Source organism: Panthera uncia (genome assembly GCF_023721935.1).
Source record: "Panthera uncia isolate 11264 chromosome D3 unlocalized genomic scaffold, Puncia_PCG_1.0 HiC_scaffold_8, whole genome shotgun sequence".
Lineage (NCBI taxonomy): Eukaryota > Metazoa > Chordata > Mammalia > Carnivora > Felidae > Panthera > Panthera uncia.
The window spans coordinates 75,670,707-75,692,241 of NW_026057586.1; the positions used below are offsets into that span (position 1 = coordinate 75,670,707).

A 21,535-nucleotide genomic window follows, 5' to 3' on the forward strand; every position below is an offset into this window, starting at 1 on the left:
TTCAATTCAATTATTAATTCGCTGATCAGAAAAAACGCGAGCTTATCTGTTTCCTTTTAAAAGCACATCACATTTTCATTATGTTTTTGGACAAAGTCTTTAACTCAGTTTTTGTGTTCCTGAGAATCAGACCTTGGTCATTACATCTCAAATATTGCCTCTTCTGCTTCCAAATCAGACAATTAAAGGAGGCTTTTAATTTTTTGATGATCCTGTTATTGATTCGGTTGGTCTTTTCTGTTCCTTTTTTGGAGAACCAAACATGTACATGCCCACGCAGTATCAGCATCGTCACCACCCTGGTCATCCCCCTGTCCCCCCCTTTTTTTTGTTTTTGTTTTTGTTTTTGTTTTTGTTTTTGTTTTTACCCCTGGTGTTACTTTTGGTTATTTTTAATTAAAAAAAAAAAATACAGAGGGGTGCCTGGGTAGCTTAGTCGGTTAAGCATCCGACTTCGGCTCAGGTCATGAACTCGTGGTCTGTGAGTTTGAGCCTTGCGTCAGGCTCTGTGCTGACAGTCGGAGCTTGGAGCCTGCTTCGGATTCTGTGTCTCCCCCTCTATCTGCCCCTCCTCTGCTCATGCTCTGTCTCTCTCCCTCTCGAAAATAAACAAACATTAAAAAAAAATTTTTTTAATACAGAAAATTAACCCAGAAGTGACCTCAATGTGTTGTAGTATGACCCCCTACTCAGTGTATTTTAAACTTTATATACCAGTCCTTTTGGTTTGCGTTCTTACAGGCTTCCCAACTTTTACCTTTGGAATAAACCAACTTCCAGAAAATTGTGAGAATGTAGTCCACTAGCACCTGTGCACGATGAAAATAACCATTCTTAAAATTCATTCTGGGGCCGCCTGGGTGGCTCAGTCGGTTAAGTGTCTGACTCCTGATATTGGCTCAGGTCATGATCTCACGGTTTGTGGGTTCGAGCCCCACATCGGGCTCTGTGCTAAATGTGGAGTCTGCTTGAGATTCTCTCTCTCTCTCTTTCTCTCAACTCTCTCTGTCCCACCCCTGCCTGCACATGCACACGTTCTCTCCCTCTCAAATAAATACATGTAAAAAAAATTAATTCTGTAATTTGGGTGAGTATATTGACCTTCCTGTCCAAAAGCCATGTTCTGTCTTAAATTGCTATAAATGTCTACAGTGGTTCTCCTATTTCAAGTTCCTTGCTTCCCCCCCCCATGCATCTTTCCTCTTGTTCCTTCTGCCAGTTTAACCCTATCAGAGCCGAGGTGCGTGAATTCTTGATCGAGGCCTGTTCCTCTATACCTCTCATTGGTATCCATCACGGTGCAGAGCTGAGGTTTTATTCTGAGCAGAGTCATCCTGCAAATGTGCTTCGTTGCTTTAGCACCTGATAAGCAGGAGCATACCTGGTCCAGATACTGTGTGGTCTCCACAGCCTTCTAGATGGGAAGAACTTTGTTTGATGGATCCTGGGGAATGTTATGGAAAGACTTGTTTTCTTCTGTCTTCCCTACTGGGAATCTTTATGAAACCATTTCTTTTTAGCCTGCTCTGCTTTGTGCTTCCTGTTTCCAGCCTCTCTAAGGCCATTTTAGTCATAATTCTGATCATACCCTAGATTCTGTCCTTTTCTTGTTCGTAATTTTAGAATCACACCCCGCCATCCTAGAGAACGGGCCACTTATCCTGTTGAGCTGCTCCCCTCCTCCCTTGACCTGTCCTCCACCTTTTGTTCTTCTCCACAAACTCTCATTCTATTTTTTTCATCAGTCGGTTCTAGTTTAAAGCCCTCTTTGAAATCTGTTCTTTCCTTTCTGTATCATGCGAACCCCCTCCCTGCTGACTGGCTCTTTTTAGGGACGACATCCCATGAGCTACGAAGGTCCCTTCACAATAGACATTGTGGGAAAGGCCGATTTTAATCCCCTCTGTGACCCCAATTCTTTCAGCTTCTTCCCAATATCAGAAGCAGTTGGTGTCATTCAGAAAAGGCAGAGTGGATTCTCTGTTGAGAAATACAGGGCAGTGGTCAAAGGCTCGGGCAAGTTATGTGACGTCGTCTTCCTTTTTCTCCTTTCTTTCTCACTCGTTGTTTTGGCAACTGGTCGGGCTGTGTGTGCCTCGCGGAACATTAGATCAAGCTGGTAGATGGTGACACCATTACTGTTTTATTTTTTCCTCTTGGGAACAGTAGGTGCTTGCAGTGGCGTTCTCGGCCCTGAGAACACATGATTTCTCTTCCCCTGAGAAAAGGTTTCTCTTTCCAGTGCCTTCCCCCCCACCAACTCCCAGCTGGATCAGAGGAAAGAACGGAGGAAAGAGGCTTTTTTTTTCCTCTCTCTCTTTTATGTTGTCTTTTCAAACTATTGACTCTCCACCTACTTTATCGGTGGGCAGAATCCTCCTGTCTGCGTCTCTTTCTGAACATCAGCCTTGGTCACATGGACGCCCTCGGCTTTCAGCTTTGTATCCTTCCGTACACAGCCTTGGAGATATCTAGATTAAATCTGCACAGATTAAGAGCAGGCAGTGTTCTGAAAACTGGTGCATTGACTACGATAGAGTTGTCCTGAGGTAATATCTGCAGATTGTAAACTCTGGGGAGAGAGCTTTTTTCTCTCATTTTGGAGTCTCCTTCCACTGAGGATATACCTCTTTTGAGTCTTTTTGGCTGCTGATTTTATTTATTTTTTTTGTAATGTTTATTTATTTTTGAGAGAGAGACAGAGCACAAGCAGGGGAGGGGCAGAGAGAGAGGGAGGCACAGAATCCAAAGCAGGTTCCAGGCTCTGAGCTGTCAGCACAGAGTCCCATGCGGGGCTCGAACCCACGAAGCGCGAGATCATGGCCTGAGCCAAAGTCGGGCTGTCAACTGACTGAGCCACCCAGGCACCACTGGCTGCTGATTTTAAAATAAGTTCTTAGCTCAAGTCTGCTATTACTTGCCATTTGATGGTCATATCTGACTTCTTACCCTCGTCCTAGCTCATAAGCAAACTCCTAGTCTCCCTCTTTGCCCCAGAACTTTCTTGGCCTCTTCATTCCTCCTCTTTCTTTTCCCGAGTGCCCCTGGTTAGTCTACCCTGTTCAACTTTGCTACTCAGGACACTGATTTCTTTTGTTTCTCATAGGTGTTGGACAACCAGATAAAGAAAGACCTGGCCGATAAAGAGACTCTGGAGAATCTGATGCAGAGACACGAAGAGGAGGCCCACGAGAAGGGCAAAATTCTCAGTGAGCAGAAGGCGGTAGGTATAAGGAATCACAAAGCCAGTTTTCAAAGGAGGGTTTTTGAAACATGCCTGGAATCACACACACGCAAGGGGAGTCCGTTCCAGCTGGTGAATTATTCTTCCTGCTTAATCCTGTGGAGTTCCTTGCCCACAGAAGGTTCTCTGCAGCTCCTTCCTCTCCTAAAAGCAGTAGGGGTGGTGGCTCAGGGTGGCCAATTTTGCCTTTCATACTCTTCTTGAAGGACTCACGCTGGTCTATGATTAGCGTTGTCCTTCACAAGGCCACCTGACAAACCGCCCAGTGGCCCTAGGTCATCCTTAAGTGCCTCCTTCCTACGCGCATTCACTCCTTTCCTTCCTAACCCGTGTAGGCGTGGGTTTTAGAAACCTTCCACTCCTCAGGTTCACCTGTGGTGCTTGTTAATCCACCTGCGACCTCAGACCCCACAGGGACTTGTCACATCAGAGTCTCTAAGGGAGGGTCCTGGGAAGTTGTATTTTTAACCAGCACCTTCCCCTCCTCCTTCCTGATTCTTATGATTTATTAAGTTGGCAAAACTTTGATGTAGAGTATCTAGGCAACGGTGGCCGGGTATGGAGGGATCGCTTAGAAAACGACAGCCCCATGGGCGATGAGAAACATGAGTTTGCAGGTTCAAGTTAGAGGCTCTGGCAGGCCCAGGGCCCATGCAGATGACACACGGTTTAATGAGGCCTGCTTCTTCACAGAATGACGGGTTCCTAAGTTGGTCCTTCTATGTGGTTTTAATGCAGGCGGCTTGGGTAGTGTGGGGATGTGTCATCTCTGTTGGAGAAAACTGAGTGCCATTGTCTGGGCAGTAAGACCTGTGACCCTCAGGGTACAGTCCAGTCACCTCCCTTGTTACCTCTGGTCAGATCGCCTACATTTCAGAGGAGCCTTTTACCCGGCCCCACGGCCTGAGTTAATCTCATTCTGGTAGAACTGTCTGTGTGTGAGGTTTCAAAGGCCGCCCTGTGTTTCAGATGATCAATGCTATGGATTCCAAGATCAGATCCCTGGAACAGAGGATTGTGGAACTCTCAGAAGCCAATAAACTTGCAGCAAACAGCAGTCTTTTTACCCAGAGGAACATGTAAGTATTCACATTCTACCTGCGTGCATGATGACACATTGGTCTTCTCTCCTGGGGCATAAACTTCATTCTTCTGTCTGATGAAGCCAGAGCAGATTTAATTACTTCTGTAGTTTGTCCCAGACCTGGTTATACTTGTGTAACTTTGCCTTCTTTTACATGTCATTCTGCCATGCCCTTTCTTTGGAGCTGGGTTTTCTTAAATACTTCAAATTGCCAACAGATTTCAGAGTGCTTTGCTCTCTCTAATGAGGGCTATTAATAGGTGGCTTTTGGAAAGCTGTGGTCCTTGTTCCCCAGACTTGCCTCCCATGATTAGCCTGGTTGGGCCATCCGTCCCGCTGGTAAGTCAGGCCCGGGGGCATGAGGTTTGTAAGGATTCCCCGTGTTCTAGGAGAACTTTGATTTTAATCTTCTCCCCCAAAGAATTAGCATCTCCGGGACTTTGTTCCCCTCTTAGATACGTCTCTTGAGAGATCTAAAACATTCCCATTTTCACCTAAACCGGCTTAGTAGGCCGCTTTTGGGTCTTTAAGTCATTCTAGGTTCTGATACTTGTGAGCAGTCTGGTGGGGAGGTGAGCAAGGCCTGTGGACAAGCGGAAGGAGTACCTTCCTTCTCCTCATCGCTCTTTCTTCCCCAGGGCCTGCCTTCATGAGTTTTGGGGCAGTCTTGTACTCTAAAGTGGCCCCTTTCTGCTCCTAGACAGACTCAAAAAAAAAAAGTCTACCATAGGAGGGAAATGTTAGTGTCCCTTGCATCCCCTGGGACCTTCCTGTAGCCAATAGATGAGGGCCTCTGAACAGTGAGGACCGAATGGGCCCCAGCCCCCCAAACTGGGATCATGCACACGAGGCTGAGTCCAGACCAAGCTAACCTGGCAATGACCATCCATGCCCACTTACAGAGACGTGCTGCTCTCTGTTTCTGTGTGCCCCTTCTGAGCGAACGTGCTCACCTCTAACAAGACTGTGATTTTGCTTGGCTTCTCCCACCACCCCCACCAGGAAGGCCCAGGAAGAGATGATTTCAGAACTCAGGCAGCAGAAGTTCTACCTGGAGACACAGGCAGGGAAACTGGAGGCCCAGAACCGAAAGCTGGAGGAGCAGCTGGAGAAAATCAGCCACCAAGACCACAGCGACAAGAACCGGCTGCTGGAGCTGGAGACGAGGCTGAGGGAGGTGAGAGCGAGGGGCCCTCCCCCAGGAGGATTCGCTGGGGGGTGGGGCTCCAAACCCAGCCAGGTGTCAAGCGTCCGTCAGTCAGTATATACACGAGAGGTGTCATGCGTCCCCGATCTGGGTTAGAGTCCCACTTGCACTTGTGAGTTTTGTAACCTTGGGTAGCCTGGTTCTCTCTGCGCTTCAGGTCTCTCATCTGTCAGATGGCCATGATAATGGATCTTCCCGCTAGGGTCACATGAGGATGATGTAAACGGGTGTGTTTTTCAAACTGGAGCCGGGAGGGCAGAGTGATTCCTCCCTTATCCTGATTTAGCAAGGGTCACGAGGGTCATGTATTTGACTGAGTCCATGCTTGGGAGTTTAGCACTCGGGTACGTAGGGTGGCTTCATGACAGTGGAGCGGTCTCCTAGTGACAGCGGAAGATGAAAAGACAAATCTAAATCTTAGGTTTGATGGAAGGTGGTTCACTTCAGAGATATAAGGAAGCTGGGAAACATAGCCAAGTTTTGGGGAGGAAAATACAACACATTTGGTTGTAGACACATTGAGGGTGATTGAGGCTGTGAAGTTACATGTGGAACAGTACTCACTGTGTATTTGTTAAATGCCTTGCTATGTGCCAGCAGTGGTGATAAGACAGACCCCATCTCTGGTCTTGGGGGCTGTCGGCTCGCAGGCAGGGTTGGCTGGTTGGACAGAGGAGTGCAGGAGAGGGGTCGTCGGGAGTAGGACATCCCAGCTGGGAGAGGAGACACAGTTCCCGGAGCCTCGTAGGTCTTGGGTAGTTGTGATGGAATTCTTCAAGGAGCAGATGGTCTCTCTCAAGGAAAAGGCTGTTAAGCAGACAGAGGTCTGAGGACTAACCTTGGGGAATACTCATGGGTTTTTTTTGTACTGCAGCGTGAAAATGAGGCCAGTCCCCCAAAGGACAGGAAAAAAAAAATGCATTGTCTCGTGTTTTTCAAGGGTGGTCCAGGTGTACATGGGTCCTTTAGGATCATCTGGTGTGTCTTTTGAAATGCAGATTCCTGGGTCTCTTAGCTTTTTTTGAATGAAATAGGATGTGGGGGGACAGGGGGAGCTGGGATTTGCATTTTTAGCAGTCTCCAGGTGATTCTGACACTTCCAGAATGGTGGTTCTGGGTTGTCCGGAAGCCTTGGATGGTGGTTTAAGTTTTATTATCCAGGCTATATTTTTACTGTTCAGTAAGTTTAACAACATTTCCCTGTGGTGTCAGCCTTAAGAGTGTGAGTGTAAATAACTCCGATTTCTTTGAGCGTGGGAACACTGGCTGTCTTGCCTTCCCTTTCCACAAATGTCTCTCTTACTGCGGCACCTGTCCTGCCTCTGTCGCTCATCTGGACAATTAAAATGCCCCAGGAAAAACGAGTTGCTTTTTTCTTTTCCCTTGAATCTGTTTTTTTTTTTTTTTTTTTTCCTTTTGAATCGATCCAGCTAGCTCCCCCAAGGAAGGTGGGGCAACCTAGAATGTTTATAGGAGGCTCAGTGCTGTCACACCCCCTGGGAGTTCTGGAGCTTAGCTTTAAACATGACAAGGCTGGTCCACCTTCTCTGCTGCCTGCTGCTACTGAGTTTGGGGGCAGAGGCCTCTCCACCTTAGAGGGCCCTGGGCCTCCCCGACCCTGTGTGTGCAGTGTGAGGTCTTCCCTAGCGAAGTGTGTGGAGTGGCAAAGGTGCAGGGCCCGGGGGGGGGGGGGACTCCTCCTGTCTTTGCATGGCGTCCTGCTCACCCACCTCCACATGACTCGCTGTCACCTGCCTCCCTTGGTTCTGCCAAGTGGTCTCTGGGGAATGTTTCAGCCCGCCGGTGGAGTCACTGCCTGCTCTGACTGCTGGCATATTAATAAGACAAACAGCAAGTAGCAGACTCTTGAGGCAGACTTCTGGGTTCGAAGCCAGCCCCGCCATTGCTGAGCTATGTGACATTTGCTCAGCCACTTAGTGTGTCAGCGCCACAGCGTGCTCGTGTGTCAAATGGAGGTGATAGTAAGCAGTGCCTCCCTCTCTGGGTTGTCACGGGATGAGATGAGCTAAAGGAGTGCCTGGCACCTTGCGGGTGAGCCCCGAGTTCACTGCCATCAGTTCGCCGCCATCTTCACAAGCGGGAGAGCGCAGCCTTGGCTTCAGCTGCTGCTGACTGACTGGCTAAGGGCTCCCAGATCTAGATCACCAGCCCACACCTTTCTCGTGAGTCTCTGACCCACTGTCCCAGTAGAGGTTAGTTAGACACCTCCACCTGGATGTCTCCCTCGCTGCCCAAGTTCATCACATCAACACCGAATTTCTTACCTTTCTCCTCAGACTGGCTCTTCTCATGTTCCCTGGTGTTCTCTGGCGTAACAGTGGTCTCACTGCGCAGAGCACCTGCCCAGAAGCTCAGGTGTCACTGTCAACTCCCCTCTGTCCTGTGTCTCTTGCCCCACCTCAAATGCACCACAAAATCTTGTTGGCTCTGTAGGCTTAATCTTTTATAAGCCTTCTCTTCATCCTTAAGGGACTTGGGTGTCACCTTTTCCAGGGACCCTTCTCTGGATAGAACATCTCCTTTGCGTCCCCCTGGCCTTCTTTGTCTAGATCGTCACGTTGTGTACCTCTTGGAAGAACCAGTTAGACAGTGAACTTTCTGAGGGCAGCAGACACCTCTTATTTGCTTGACGTCCCCAAAGTCTGACACAGGGTCTGGTCCCTAGGACAACCTTGTCAGTGTTTGTTAGGTCAGTAGATTAGGCCATGGTCTCCCACATCTTTATGCCTTTGGATGTCTTGGTTCTTCTGCTTGGAATTTTCTTTCCTGTTTGCTCATTTGGCTCCTGTAAATTCTTCAATAAGTACACTCAGAGTTACCTTCTTTATTCTCCACTGTGTGCCCACGACGTCCCTACATATTCTGACCGTTACACTTGACCACATATATGGTAATAGTTGGTTTTCATTTCTCCTCCAACTCAGAGGCAGAAACTGTCTTTCCTCTTCATATTCCTTTTTATGTGGAAGTTGCTGAGTAAACTCTTCTTGAATGAATGAAACATTGAGTAGATAGAAGGATAGATGGGCAGATGGAGGAAAGAATGATTAGCTCACAATGTGACCTAATGTGGGTTACCTAATGCGAACGAATCAGAGCAGGAATTCATTGAACTGAACAGAAGCAATTCAATTGAGTTGAACAGAATTCAATTCTGGTTGTTTCATTTTTATCCCAATTGTAAAGGTGTCCTTGTTACCAATATGGTGTTATTTATAGTCATTTACTTTTAAATGCTTTTTTTGTATTATTTTTTTTAAATTTTAGAGCATGAGTGGGGAAGAGGGGCGGGGGGGGGGCAGGGAGAGAGAGAATGAGAGAGAGAGAGAGAGAGAGAGAGAGATTGGAAGGGAGGGAGAATCTCAAGCAGGCTCCATGCTCAGCGTGGAGCCCGACGCAGGGCTCGATCCCACAACCCTGGGATCGTGACCTGAGTCAAAATTAGAAGTTGGGCGCTCAACTGACTGAGCCACCCAAGCACCCCTTAAATGCTTTTCTAATTAGAGTATTTGTCATACTTTTCATTTGAGACTCTTGCTGTGTGCTTTTTCTTCTGAAGCCTCCCCAAGCCTTTGAATATTTGGAAGTAAGGGATGCTTCGTATAGACATTCTCTTACACGTTCTTACTTCTGGTCATTTTTGAGACTCCTGAAGTCAGGTCCATTTTACGGCATTTCCTCCCTCTCAGTTGAGTGCTGAGAATTTGAATCCATGACCACATCAATCAACCAAGGTGTAGGTTGAACGGCCAGTTGCGTCTCAGCTAGTTAGGGTCAGTCAGTTAGCTTGACTAGTCGGTTGCGTTCTCTGTAGTTAGGGTCGACTGACCGTGAGTGTGTGTGTCTCTCTCTCCGCCCCTCTCAGGTCAGTCTAGAGCACGAGGAGCAGAAACTGGAGCTGAAGCGTCAGCTCACAGAGCTGCAACTCTCCCTGCAAGAGCGCGAGTCCCAGCTGACGGCCCTGCAGGCGGCCCGGGCGGCCCTGGAGAGCCAGCTTCGCCAGGCCAAGACCGAGCTGGAGGAGACGACGGCGGAGGCGGAAGAAGAGATCCAGGCGCTCACGGTAGGCCTGGGGACGGGCACCTTCAGGCTCCTCCAGGCCTCAGCCGGCACGAGCATGGCGCTGAGGAGACCTGCTCCCTCATAGAAATCCCAAGAGAGAAAAAGCAATCCCTTAGAGATATGTAATGAGCAGAAAGCGGGCTTACATAAGCTCCTCCCTCATGAGAATTGGTATACTGCATCAATTGGTTAACATCTGACCTTTTCTTAGTATCTTGAGAAGTTCCTCTTCTATTTATACGTCTTCCCTCTTTTTAAAATAATCATCATTGTATTTAAAATTTTAGTTTGAGCCGAAGTCCATTTTCCTGGGTCTTCTACTTAGGTTTCAATAATCGTTAAAAAAAAAAAAAAAAAAAAAAAAAAAAAATCTTCTACCTTATCGTAGTCTTTCTACCACATTTCTATTTTTGTATTGGTTAACCTCATTTGTGTTACTTTTTTTTTTTTTTAAAGCTGTACATTCTGCTTCAAGTCTTATGTACGCATCTCGTATGTTCTGGATGGAAAAGATTCTTCTGAATGAGAGTCTTTCTCTAAGAGGGACCTGGCCTCTCTGCTCATTGTGAGACACTAGTTTATTCAACTGAAGAGTGTGCTTAGGAAGTAGAACTTGAGGAGAAGGGAGGGTGACGCTGGATTTAGACCTTAGTTCTTTCTGGAAGTCTAAAAATAGGACGTTTTGGGTCAATTTCCCACAGTTGATCCTTCTCATGGGGGCTGACCCAGGCTGGTAAAACTGACAAGAATCTTACATATAAAAGGCCAGCGTATCAACTTCCAGTGGAAAAAAGAACCACCGAGCTGCCTGGGATACTCCGGGTGGCTAATCTTCACATTTTTTCCCCCCTTCAGAGAAGTCTTCTCAAAAACCTCATTTCTCCTGGAAGGGCCGCTTGGTGGACCTGGACTCGGCACAGAAAGCCGAAGGCGTTTAATGGCTAGTATCAGCCAAGCAAGTACATCGGTGGTAGTAACATAGTGTACTTGCCAAGTGCACAGACACAGTCATGCCTGCTGGTCAGGGTACCCTCTTCCGTGGGCAGGGCACAATGCAGCTGATTGGGTTTTAGTGTTTTCTAAAATAAGGTAGCTCGGTGGGTACCTTATTCACTCTGATTCATCTTGGATGCTGTCCCCATTTCCATCAGCGAACATCTCAGCATCTCTTAGAGTGGGGTTACTTCTACAGATGGCCATGCACATTTGTTGCTTATGATTTACCCTGTTTGAAAGTAATGTGTGTACTTCTTTTTCTTTTTAAAAACCGATCTCATCCTTAGAAGTTACCTTCTGTTGTTGGCTTTGGGGACCCCATTATCTGAACCAAATTGGGAGCGTGATCTGACAGTGCCAGGCTCCTTATAGACCTGTCTAGGGCAAGGGGGTTTCCAGGATCCTGGGGATACGGATTAACTCCTGCATAGGAAGTACGTGTGCGTCCCAGATTTTCCAGGACTTTCACCAAGTTCAGATATTGATTGCAACCTTAATTTCTATTGTCCCCGTGAGAACACTCATTCTGTGATATGCTATGTGTCCTCAGTACTTGGTTTGGCGAACAAAACAGTCACGATATCTTTTTATTTATACTCTGCCTTGTTTCAAAATGGATTCAGAGCAGTTTGGGAAGATATAAAACAGTATAACAAGATAAAATAAGAAAGAAAAGGCATAGAGAAAATAAGTCTATATAAGAAAAATATGGAGGTAGGAATGAAATGAATATAAAAGACTGTGTGCCAAGAAGACTTATGTGCTTTCTGGAACTGGGTAGATGAGGAGGGAGACAGCCAGATAGCATTTCTTAGCTGCTACAGGAGGCACCTAAAATCTTACCACGGTTATATTGAATGCATTGTATATTAATATTGTCCCCCCTGTATGAACCACCCACGCTCTGAAAGATAGAGGAGACACCAGTAATCTAATCCATACTTAATGAATCCTCACCATGTGCCTAGTGCTGTGTCTTTAGCCTTTTCTCCCCAGGGGATTGGCCTGTAATTCCTCAAATCCTTTTACTTTGGAGCGGAGGAGAAGGACACATTTATCTCACTGCTCTGTTGGGATTGGGAGGGAGGGTGGTGGCATCTTATCCTGCCCATTCAGAAGGAGGAGGGTATAAAATAGAGCATGTGTCACTGCTGTTTATCTGTGGGGAAATTAGTCTTTAAATCCTGCCTTGCTGCTGGTTGGAATGTGCTGTGTCTAATGGCTGCTGGAAGCCTTCACAGCAGCAAGTCACGACTTAATTTAGTCAGATGAGATCACTGCCTCCGAGCATCTTATGAAAAAAATAAAGAAACAAACCTCCCTAAGTCTAGAAACTAGGGCTCTACCACCCTTGCAGATGAAGATGCCTTGGAAAACAGGGCTTTTTTTCAAAGTGATGGCAGGGAAAAATACCTTACAGCTGTTTGTAGCCTATTGTGCAGGAATCCAAACCCCATATCAACTTGCCTCAGTCCAGTTTTGAGGCCATGGGTCTTCCCCCTGCCCCTCCCTTCGATTATGTCCCATGGACGTGGTGATGGACCCCATGCAGCTGTTGCCTGAATGGCTTTGTTGAATTTGTTCTGAAGAATGTATTTTCTGAAAGAAAGAGAAAATGGCCATAGATGCAGTACCCTGACTCGGTCTCATTGTTCAGGCCCAAGTTCGGGCCCCCCACATAAGCATCAGTCAAATTAAATCAGCTGGACCTAAAATGGTCTAGGAGATTTGCGAACTTCATAGCAGGCTGTTTTACCAATAAAAGAGAATAGTCAAATGGGCTATTGTTGCTTAATTTTAAGAGGCAGCCATCTCCTGGCCAGGGTAGGGAGCAGTTACTCTGGCTTCTGCCCCTGGAGCAGATTAGATGCAACCCAGTACCGTTGACTCCCTCCACTGCAGAAGTGCTTTGGGGCCCACTGGGAAGCGACTGTCGGTCTCCTTCGTGTTTTCTTGCTACCCACTCCAACTTTAGCCATCCTGTCAATTGAGTTTGCTTGGAGATTCAGTGGCCATCAAAAGTGGAGAATGAATCAAGGTGGAGGCCAACAGGAGAGTCATATTTAAACAAAAAGCCATGCTTTTAAGGTGCTTCAATGCTTCTTGGTGGAAGAGAGAATTTTCCACCTCGACTTGATATTTAAGACCCCATCCCTTCATCTGAGGAAGAGAATTTGATGTTCCTTGACATGTTTCTTGCACACTTTAGAGCAGACAGATGTGTGATGTGATGTGCCATTCCGAATGTGGATGCAGGGAAAGGCGTGGTGTAGGCACCGTGTACATCAGCATTGACTCCACGACGCACACCTCGTGTCCCTGTCCTCACGTTCTTTTACTGATTTGGTTAAATGACTAATGCTGCATAATCAAGAGTCCAAAGCTAGAGGCACTAATGAAAGGAGTGATCCAGCATAGCGTGATCATGGGATCCCAATGTCATCCTCTTTGGTTTGTTAAAATCATGAGTCTGCATACTCTCATTTGTTTTACATAAATATCAATCCTTGTATTTAATTAAGCAAGCCACTGGCATGATAAGCAAGATACAGAATTGGGGGCATGTGTGGAAGCCTGAGTGTTCTAGAATCCTGACCATGGGCCCCAGAAGATGGTCAGACATCTAAACACTAGTTTCCTTTCTCCAGTTCTGCATGGAATTTTTCTCTCATCAAGACTGCATTAAATTCTCTTTTTTTCTTCCTCTTGTAACTTTCTTTAAATCAGTGAAGACCTAAGTACTCCTAAAAAAGAGTGCCTCTCTAGTCTTTAGGCTGTAGCCTGTGCATTCTTCCTAATTGCCCCCCAACCCTTAGGTCAGCAGTTCTCAAAGTGGGGTCAGAGGATCCCTTGGGGTTCCCAAAGTTCATATTATTTTCTTTTTTTTTTTTTTTTAACGTTTATTTATTTTTGAGACAGAGAGAGACAGAGCATGAACAGGGAAGGAGCAGAGAGAGAGGGAGACACAGAATCTGAAACAGGCTCCAGGCTCTGAGCTGTCAGCACAGAGCCCGACAGGGGGCTCGAACTCACGGACCGTGAGATCATGACCTAAGCCGAAGTCGGACGCTTAACCGACCAAGCCACCCAGGTGCCCCTATTTTCATAATAATACTAAGATGTCATTTGGCATTTTTCAGTGTGTTAACATTTGCATTGGTGGTGCAAAAGCAATGCTATTTTAAAAGAAAGAATAAATGTTTGAAAAAAAATCTCCATTTTAATTTCTTAAGTGATAAATATAGATAAATATAACCCACATAAACAAAAGCTCTTCAGGGTCCTTTGAAGAGTGTAAATATTTATTCCCCATAGCACCTGATATCCAATTAACACTCAAATATTTCATTAAGAGAATCTAAAGACTGTCTTACATATTTTCTTATCTTTATATACAGTATTGTGTGAACTTTTGTTGTGTGCTTGCTTTACAACTTATTTCAAAGAAACATAAAACATGTTTCTTGACATTTTCTTGCTCAGATCAGTTCAATAATTGTTAAATGCTTATAGAATCTCCAGCAGTCATAATAGGATCAGTTCTACATTTTGTGTTTATATTTCACAGTCAATGATAAATCAAGTCATAATGATCCTCAAAGAGGATTGCCATTTGATATGTCAGAATGATCCAGAGGCCTCATAATGGTAGATTTTAATGGAAATGAAACAGTATTAGTGATTGAAATATCAGACTACATTGGGGGAAGTTAAACACGTTTTTAAAGGAGTAGTGTTATTTGGAAAATCTATTAATAAAAAAGTTGAATAGGGCCTCTCTTCCTAAGTCAAGGCCAGTGAGTTTTTTCATGGTCACTGCTTAGGCTTTGAAGAAGTTCATTTTGAAGGAGTTCACTCTACTGTCAGCTTCCCGTTTCTGTCTTTGAGAGATTTCACACCAAATAGTCATTTAAATCAGGGGTTGGCAGGCAACAGCCAATGGGCCAAATTCAGTATGCTCCCTCTTTTATGTAAATAAAGTTTTATTGGAATACCCACTTGTTTTCACATTGTGTATGGCTGTTTTTCTGCTATGAGATCAGAGATGAGTAGTTGTGAGAGAGACCGAATGGCTCTCAAAGCCAAAAATATTTACTGCCTGGTCCTTTAAAGAAAAAAATTTGCTCATTCATGCTCTTAGGTTTGTTAACGTAGGGACTTATTCTTCCTAGGGAGAATCCATGCCTTTTGTCCTTGATGATTAGTAAGTGTACTCGAGGGAGTTGGATGGTCTTTGGGGGCCAGGCTGCTGCTTACAGCAGATGAGATTTCAGTGGTAGAACCATGTTCCCATTTTGGATAAATGGTATTCATGCCCCATTAAATCAGTAAATCTCTTGTATGATTGTTGGGCCTGAAGCAGATTGATTTTTGGGAAAAAAGATAGTCTGATAAGTTTTCCATAAAAACGTGGGCTAATTATGTGGAGAGTCGATTCTTTTTTTTTTTTTTAACGTTTATTCATTTTTGAGAGACACAGAGCGTGAGTGGAGGAGGGGCAGAGAGAGAGGGAGACACAGAATCCGAAGCAGGCTCCAGGTTCTGAGCTGTCAGCACAGAGCCCAATGTGGGGCTTGAGCCCATGAACCATGAGATCATGACCTGAGCTCAAGTCTGATGCTTAACCAACTGAGCCACCCAGGCACCCCTGGAGAGTTGATTCCAAATGATAACTTTTTATTTATGAATCTGTGAGTCTGTACAGCCTAAAAACAAAACATTTTCCAAGTGCTCTTTAATCTTTTGTGTAGATTTATATTTCTGGTTTTCATTTTCCTTTTGCCTGAAGGACTTTCTTTACCATTTCTTACAGTGAAGGTGGCAAATTCCTTCAGCTTTTCTATATCTGAAGAAGTCTTTAATTTCACCTTCATTTTTGAAGGGTATTTTTGCTGGGTATATAATTTAGATTGACAAATTTTAAGAGTTTTTTTGTTTGTTTGTTTTTCCTTTCAGTGCTTTAAAGATGTTCTACTGACTTCTAACTTGCTTTAGCCCCCTTTCCCTCCCCGTTTTTTAACCCACTTTTTGGTGAGAAATCTGACTTCCATTTCTCTGTATGTAACTTGTGTTTTTCTCTGACTGGCTTTAAGCTTTTTCTCTTTATTACTAATTTTACTCAGTTTGATAGTGAGGTGATGTAGCTTAATTTTCTTCATGTTTCTTGTGCTTGGGGTTCTTTGAACTTTTTGCATCTGTGGGTTTATGGTTTATCTGCTGTTATAAATTTATAATATTAATTTATGGCAAGTAGACATACTAGAGAATACATCAAAGCTCTAAAAGAGAGAGAGAGAGAGAGAGTGCAAGCTGGGGAGGGGCAGAGAGAGAGGGAGACACAGAATCCGAAGCAGGCTCCAAGCTCTGAGCTGTCAGCACAGAGCCTGACGAGGCAAACCCATGAACACAAGATCATGACCTGAGCCAAAGTCCGACGCTTAACTGACTGAGCCACTCAGGTGCCCCACACCTCTAAAATTTTTGACTTAGTTCTTTTATAGACCTTCTGGTGGAGACTAATTTTTTTTAAGAGAAAGGCCACTTTTGCCTTTGTCCCAAATTAGATTCTTCTTTGAGGTTTCATAGCTAAGCAAATGATACCCTGTCTCTCAAGTCAAAGATCTCTCAGGGCATCTTTGACCCTTCCTTTTCCAATGTCTGCAGCAAGTCTTATTTCCTATGCTTCCAAAAGAGAACTCACTTCCATCCACTTCTCTGTGCCTTGGCCGCCATCCTACTCCAGACCACCATCATCTCCTTCTTGAATGACAGCAACAGCCTCCTCTGGTTTCCGTGCTGCTTTCTATTTCTATTTCCGTGCTGTTTCCTATTTCTATCTGTTCTTCCTACAGCATCCACAAAGTGACAAGCAGATCATTTCCCTCTACTTTTTAAAATCTCCATTGGCTTCTGATTAATGGTATTTTGAATGAAACCCAGACTCCTTTCTGGGCCTTCAAGTGACTTGGTCCCTGCCTGCCTCTCTACCATAATCTTGGGCCACATTTTCCTTCTCTTGCTGTGCTTTAGCCAAAAATTGTTTGACCACTACCCACCGAGAATTCATTTACCCTACAGTCTAATACAAGGGAGCATATATATATTCTTTCATTGATTCCAAAGTATGTAAAATCAGGATCCATCTTAGTCATAGCTGATCTATGACTCTCTAGTCACATGGACATAAACATGTCATAGCTTATTCAACAACACCTTTTTTTTTTCTTAATGGTACATAAAATTGCCATGTCTTACAGTTGATAGCATCTTAAATGTAATGAATTATGGTATTGGAAACAGAAGTTTTCTGTGACAGTGCTTCACTATCCAAGGGCACATCCCAGTGTTGTCTATTCTTTTTTATTCCATTTCATTGGATAAACCAAAATAGAAAAGCAACACACTTGTCATACTCGCTATTGGGTCGCAGCTTGAAGTTTGAAAAAGCCATTCAGGCCTTTTTTTGTTCATCGAATGTCCCAAACATTTTCTCACTTCAAGATTTGTGCCCTCTTCCTTTTCCTGTCCTTTGCCTGGCTGGCTCCCCATTATCCTACAGGTGTCAGTTTAAGTGGCACCTCTTCAGAGAAGCCCTCCTTGACTACCCCACCTAAGTAAGTTCCTTTCTATCCCCCTTATTCTTTTTTCCTGCACCCTGTTTCTTTCAGAGCCTTTGTCACTGTTTGTAATCATGCACTCGTTAACTTTCCATCCTCCCCCACTGAAGGAAGGTAACTCCACATATACTATGTCATGCCACAGTGGATGGAATAGCATGTATGCTCACCAAGTCCTTGAAGGTCAACTGAACAAATGCTGCTGTTTGAGAGCAGCTCTGCCTTGGAGAAAGCCTTTCTATTTACCTCAAGGTCAATGTGGGATTTCTGAATCTCAGCAGCTTTTGATTAACAAGAAGAAAAATCCCTAGCTTGTCCTGGCTGGTGTGTGTGTGTGTGTGTGTGTGTGTGTGTGTGTGTGTGTGTGTGTTTGCATGCATTTTGCATGCATGTGTGTGTCTCTCAGGGAGTAGCCTAGCGAGGGGTCAGCTGGAAGAAAGAGGGAAAGGTTAAGAATGGGGAGTAAACAAAGGAAAGAGAGTAAAAACTTTATCCTTTCATTTTTTTTTCCTTTTCTTCCAAAGTCCCCAGGCATTCATATAAACATTAAGTGTATGTATACAGGTGTGCCTGTGTGGTCTAAATAGTCGTTGTTACTAACCCAGCATCATATATTCCTGTAACTTTAACTTCTCATGTTTGACATGACTTGATTAATTAGTTCTTTGAAAACCAGATGTTTGGGCAGCTGCAACAATATTCTTGGCTTTCTCGGTAAATTGCTCTTTTCTTCATTTGGCCCATAGCATGTAGAATTGTACCCTCTGCTGTGAAAAATTTATAATCGACTTCTTACCTTTTAGGCACATAGAGATGAAATCCAGCGCAAATTTGACGCCCTTCGTAACAGCTGTACTGTGAGTATTAAAACTAAAGATGATTAAAATAACACGAGACTAAAACGGGCAAGGGAGAGGGGGTATCTCTTACAATATCCCTGACTGATTTTTGTTACAAACTTTCATCTTGAAGCAGTTAATGTGGTCAAACTGATTGGGAGTTTCTGAGCACCAGATAACTCCAGTTTCTTGGGTTCCTGCCAGTTTTTAAAATTCAAAACCGTTCTTCATGTTTGGGGAAGGATAGTTGGAGTGGTGGAAATAATTCTCACTGCAGAACCACTAATCGGTTTCAGTCGCTGCATTGTAAGTCCTAGGGCGGCTCCCCCTCCACCCCAATGTAGAAGGTTCCGAAGCTGGTCCCAGCCAGACCCTGTCCAGACGCTGGAGGCAGGTAGCATCTGCAACGGCTCCTCCAGCCTGCTGCAGCTATGGAGAGGGAAGACGTGCTGTGGACCTAGAAATTTTAAGTTCCCAATGGGCAAAATAAAAATCTAGGGCTTTTGGGGAGATATCATGTATATGGAGAGAAGTAAATTCTGCGAGCAGGTAAGTATCATGCTTAGATTATGTGATGGGGTAGGGTCAGCAGAAGCTAGGTCTGTTTTTGATTATACAAAAAGACTGAAATAAGCCCCTTTCAGAAGATAAGATGTTTTCCTTATTCAAGGTTCCACTTCCTTTATTTGGTACGGTCATCACTTTATTACCTTCTTAGTTCTCAGTCAACTTGTCTCCATTTGTAGTATTCACATCTGTGAATGTCTGGAAACCAACCCCACCCCACACATACATATTTTCTTTCTTTCTTTCTTTCTTTCTTTCTTTCTTTCTTTCTTTCTTTCTTTTCATATTTTATTGCCTTGTAATGGAACTTTTTCTTTCCTCTTTATCTACTATAAATAGGATGCTAAGTCTGGTCAGTGTATGGTTTCCCCCTTCATTTAGTTACAAAATACACACTGTAAGGACACCTGGGTAGCTTGGTCAGTTGAGCATCTGACTTTGGCTTAGGTCACGACCTCATGGTTTGTGAGTTCGAGCCCCCACATTGAGCTCACTGCTGTCAGCCTGTCAGCACAGAGCCCGATTTGGATCCTCTGTCCCCCTCTTTCTGCCCCTCCCCTGCTGTACTCTCCCAAACATAAATATATATATATATTTATGTAAAAAAAAAATATATAAATATATATATATACACACACACATATCTTTTAATATGTTTAAAAAATAAAAGATAGGGGCGCCTGGGTGGCGCAGTCGGTTAAGCGTCCGACTTCAGCCAGGTCACGATCTCGCGGTCCGCGAGTTCGAGCCCCGCGTCGGGCTCTGGGCTGATGGCCCAGAGCCTGGAGCCTGCTTCCGATTCTGTGTCTCCCTCTCTCTCTGCCCCTCCCCCGTTCATGCTCTGTCTCTCTCTGTCCCAAAAATAAATAAAAAACGTTGAAAAAAAAATATTTAAAAAAAAAAAAGATATACTGTAAAGTGCATGAAGTACGCTAATCTTACAGTGCAGTTCAATGAAATTTTTACACATATGGACAACATGTAACCACAACGTGCATCAAGATCCAGAACATTTTCAACCCCCAGAAGGCTCCCTCATGCCCTCTTCTTATCATCATCCTTTGCCCCAAAGGGTGACCTCGGTTCTGTCCTCTGATACCAGAGATCACTTTGGCCAGTTCTTAAACTTCAGACAAATGGAATCACAGAGGATGTGTTCTTTTGGGTTTAGTTTTTTTGTCTCAAGTTATCTGTGGGGTTCATCCCTGTCGTTGCATCCATCAGGAGTTTGTTCTCTTTCATTAGTATGGTGTGTGGCGTTGCCAGTGGATGCGTAGAACTGAAGTTTGTCTATCCATTCTCCTGCTGATGGTCATTTGGGTTACTGCCGTTAGGAACACAGTTGTGTAGAAGCACTGTTATGTAAGTCCCTTGGAGGCTGTCGGCACCTGTTTCTGATGAGCATATACCCAAGAGCAGAGCAGCTAGTGGGTCATGAGATGCGCCTCTGATTGACTCTAGCAGGTACCCGGCAGATAGATTTTTGGTTTGTGTCTCCCGATGCCGATGGCTGCATCAGGGGTGGGCCTGCCTGAAAAGCATCCCCGACTTCCTCCATTCTGCCTCCCTTCCTTGAGGAGCGGATGCATTCTGTTCCTGTACTCTCGTGCCGCCACTTTTTTTAAGTCTCTTACCGTCTCAGTTTCTTATTTTATGCAAGGGTTATTTGCTTTTATTACATACATGCTCGTAAATGATCACTGAATAAAACATAGATCATTTTATGACCGTGATTTTTTTTTATATTACTATTTTTTCCTAAAATAAGCTTGGATAGGTTTTAAATGTGTACATCGTTAATCCTTCATCTGGAGTTTTCTCTTTTTTTAGTCTTTTGGCATAACAGTTTTTTTTTTAATTGAAGTATAGTTGACACACAATATTACATTAGTTTTTGCTCTATAGCATAGTGATTCAACAACTCTATATATTATGCTCAGCTCACCACAAGTATAGTTACCATCTGTCACCGTACAACACTATTATAATACCAACTATATTCCCTATGCTGTACTTTTCATCCCCATGACTTATTCATTCCATAACTGGAAGTCTGTATCTCCCACTCTCCTTCACCAATTTTACCCGTCCCTCCACCACCCTCCCTTCTGGCAACCATCAGTTCTCTGTACTTACGGGTCTGCTTCTGCTTTTTGTTTGTTTGTCTTGTTTTTTAGATTCCTCATGTAAGTGAAATCATGTGGTACGTGTCTATCTCTGTCTGACTTATTTCACTTAACATGATCCCCTCTAGCTCCATCTGTGTTGTCACAAAATAGCATAATCTCATTCTTTATACATGGCTGAGTGATATTCCAGTGTGTATGTGTGTGTGTGTGTGCGCGCGCGCACGCACACATGCACACATGCACATGGATGCCACATCTTCACAAAGCTTTTTTTAAAAACATCTTTATAGCTTTATTGAGGTATCATAGGAGCACAGTAACCTCAAGAGTTTTGAGATGTGTACACAACTGTGAAACCAGCGAAACAATCAAATTAATGAGCGTATCCATTACCCTCCAATGTTTCCATGTGCCCTTTGGTAAGCCTCCCTCCCCTAGATTTTTAAGTTAGAGGTTTGTTTTTTACTAGAATATGCCAATATGTAGAATGAATTTGGCTACTTTCTTTTTTTTTTAATGTTTATCTATCTTGAGAGAGAGAGAGAGCGAGCGCACATGAGCAGGGGAAGGGCAGAGAGAGAGGAAGACAGAGGATCCAAAGTAGGCTCTGTGCTGACAGCAGAGAACCCTATCTGGGGCTCAAACCTATGAACTGTGAGATCATGAGCTGAGTGAGATCATGACCTGAACCGAAGCTGGAGGCTCAACCGACTGAGCCACTCAGGCACCCTGAATTTTGTTACTTTCTCAACTTACGTAGCTTTTATAT

At 44.4% G+C, this 21,535-nt stretch overlaps 1 protein-coding gene across 5 annotated transcripts in view; it reads left to right on the forward strand.

The window, feature by feature from the left end:
- Positions 1 to 21,535, forward strand: part of CIT (citron rho-interacting serine/threonine kinase) — a 159,550-nt gene that overhangs the window by 94,550 nt on the left and 43,465 nt on the right. For all 5 annotated transcript variants that reach the window (XM_049619259.1, XM_049619261.1, XM_049619262.1 and 2 more), the window contains exons 19-23: positions 3,107 to 3,223; positions 4,214 to 4,323; positions 5,331 to 5,505; positions 9,422 to 9,619; positions 18,035 to 18,088. In XM_049619259.1, coding sequence (XP_049475216.1) covers positions 3,107 to 3,223; positions 4,214 to 4,323; positions 5,331 to 5,505; positions 9,422 to 9,619; positions 18,035 to 18,088 — 654 coding nt within the window. The remainder of the gene's footprint in view (positions 1 to 3,106; positions 3,224 to 4,213; positions 4,324 to 5,330; positions 5,506 to 9,421; positions 9,620 to 18,034; positions 18,089 to 21,535) is intronic.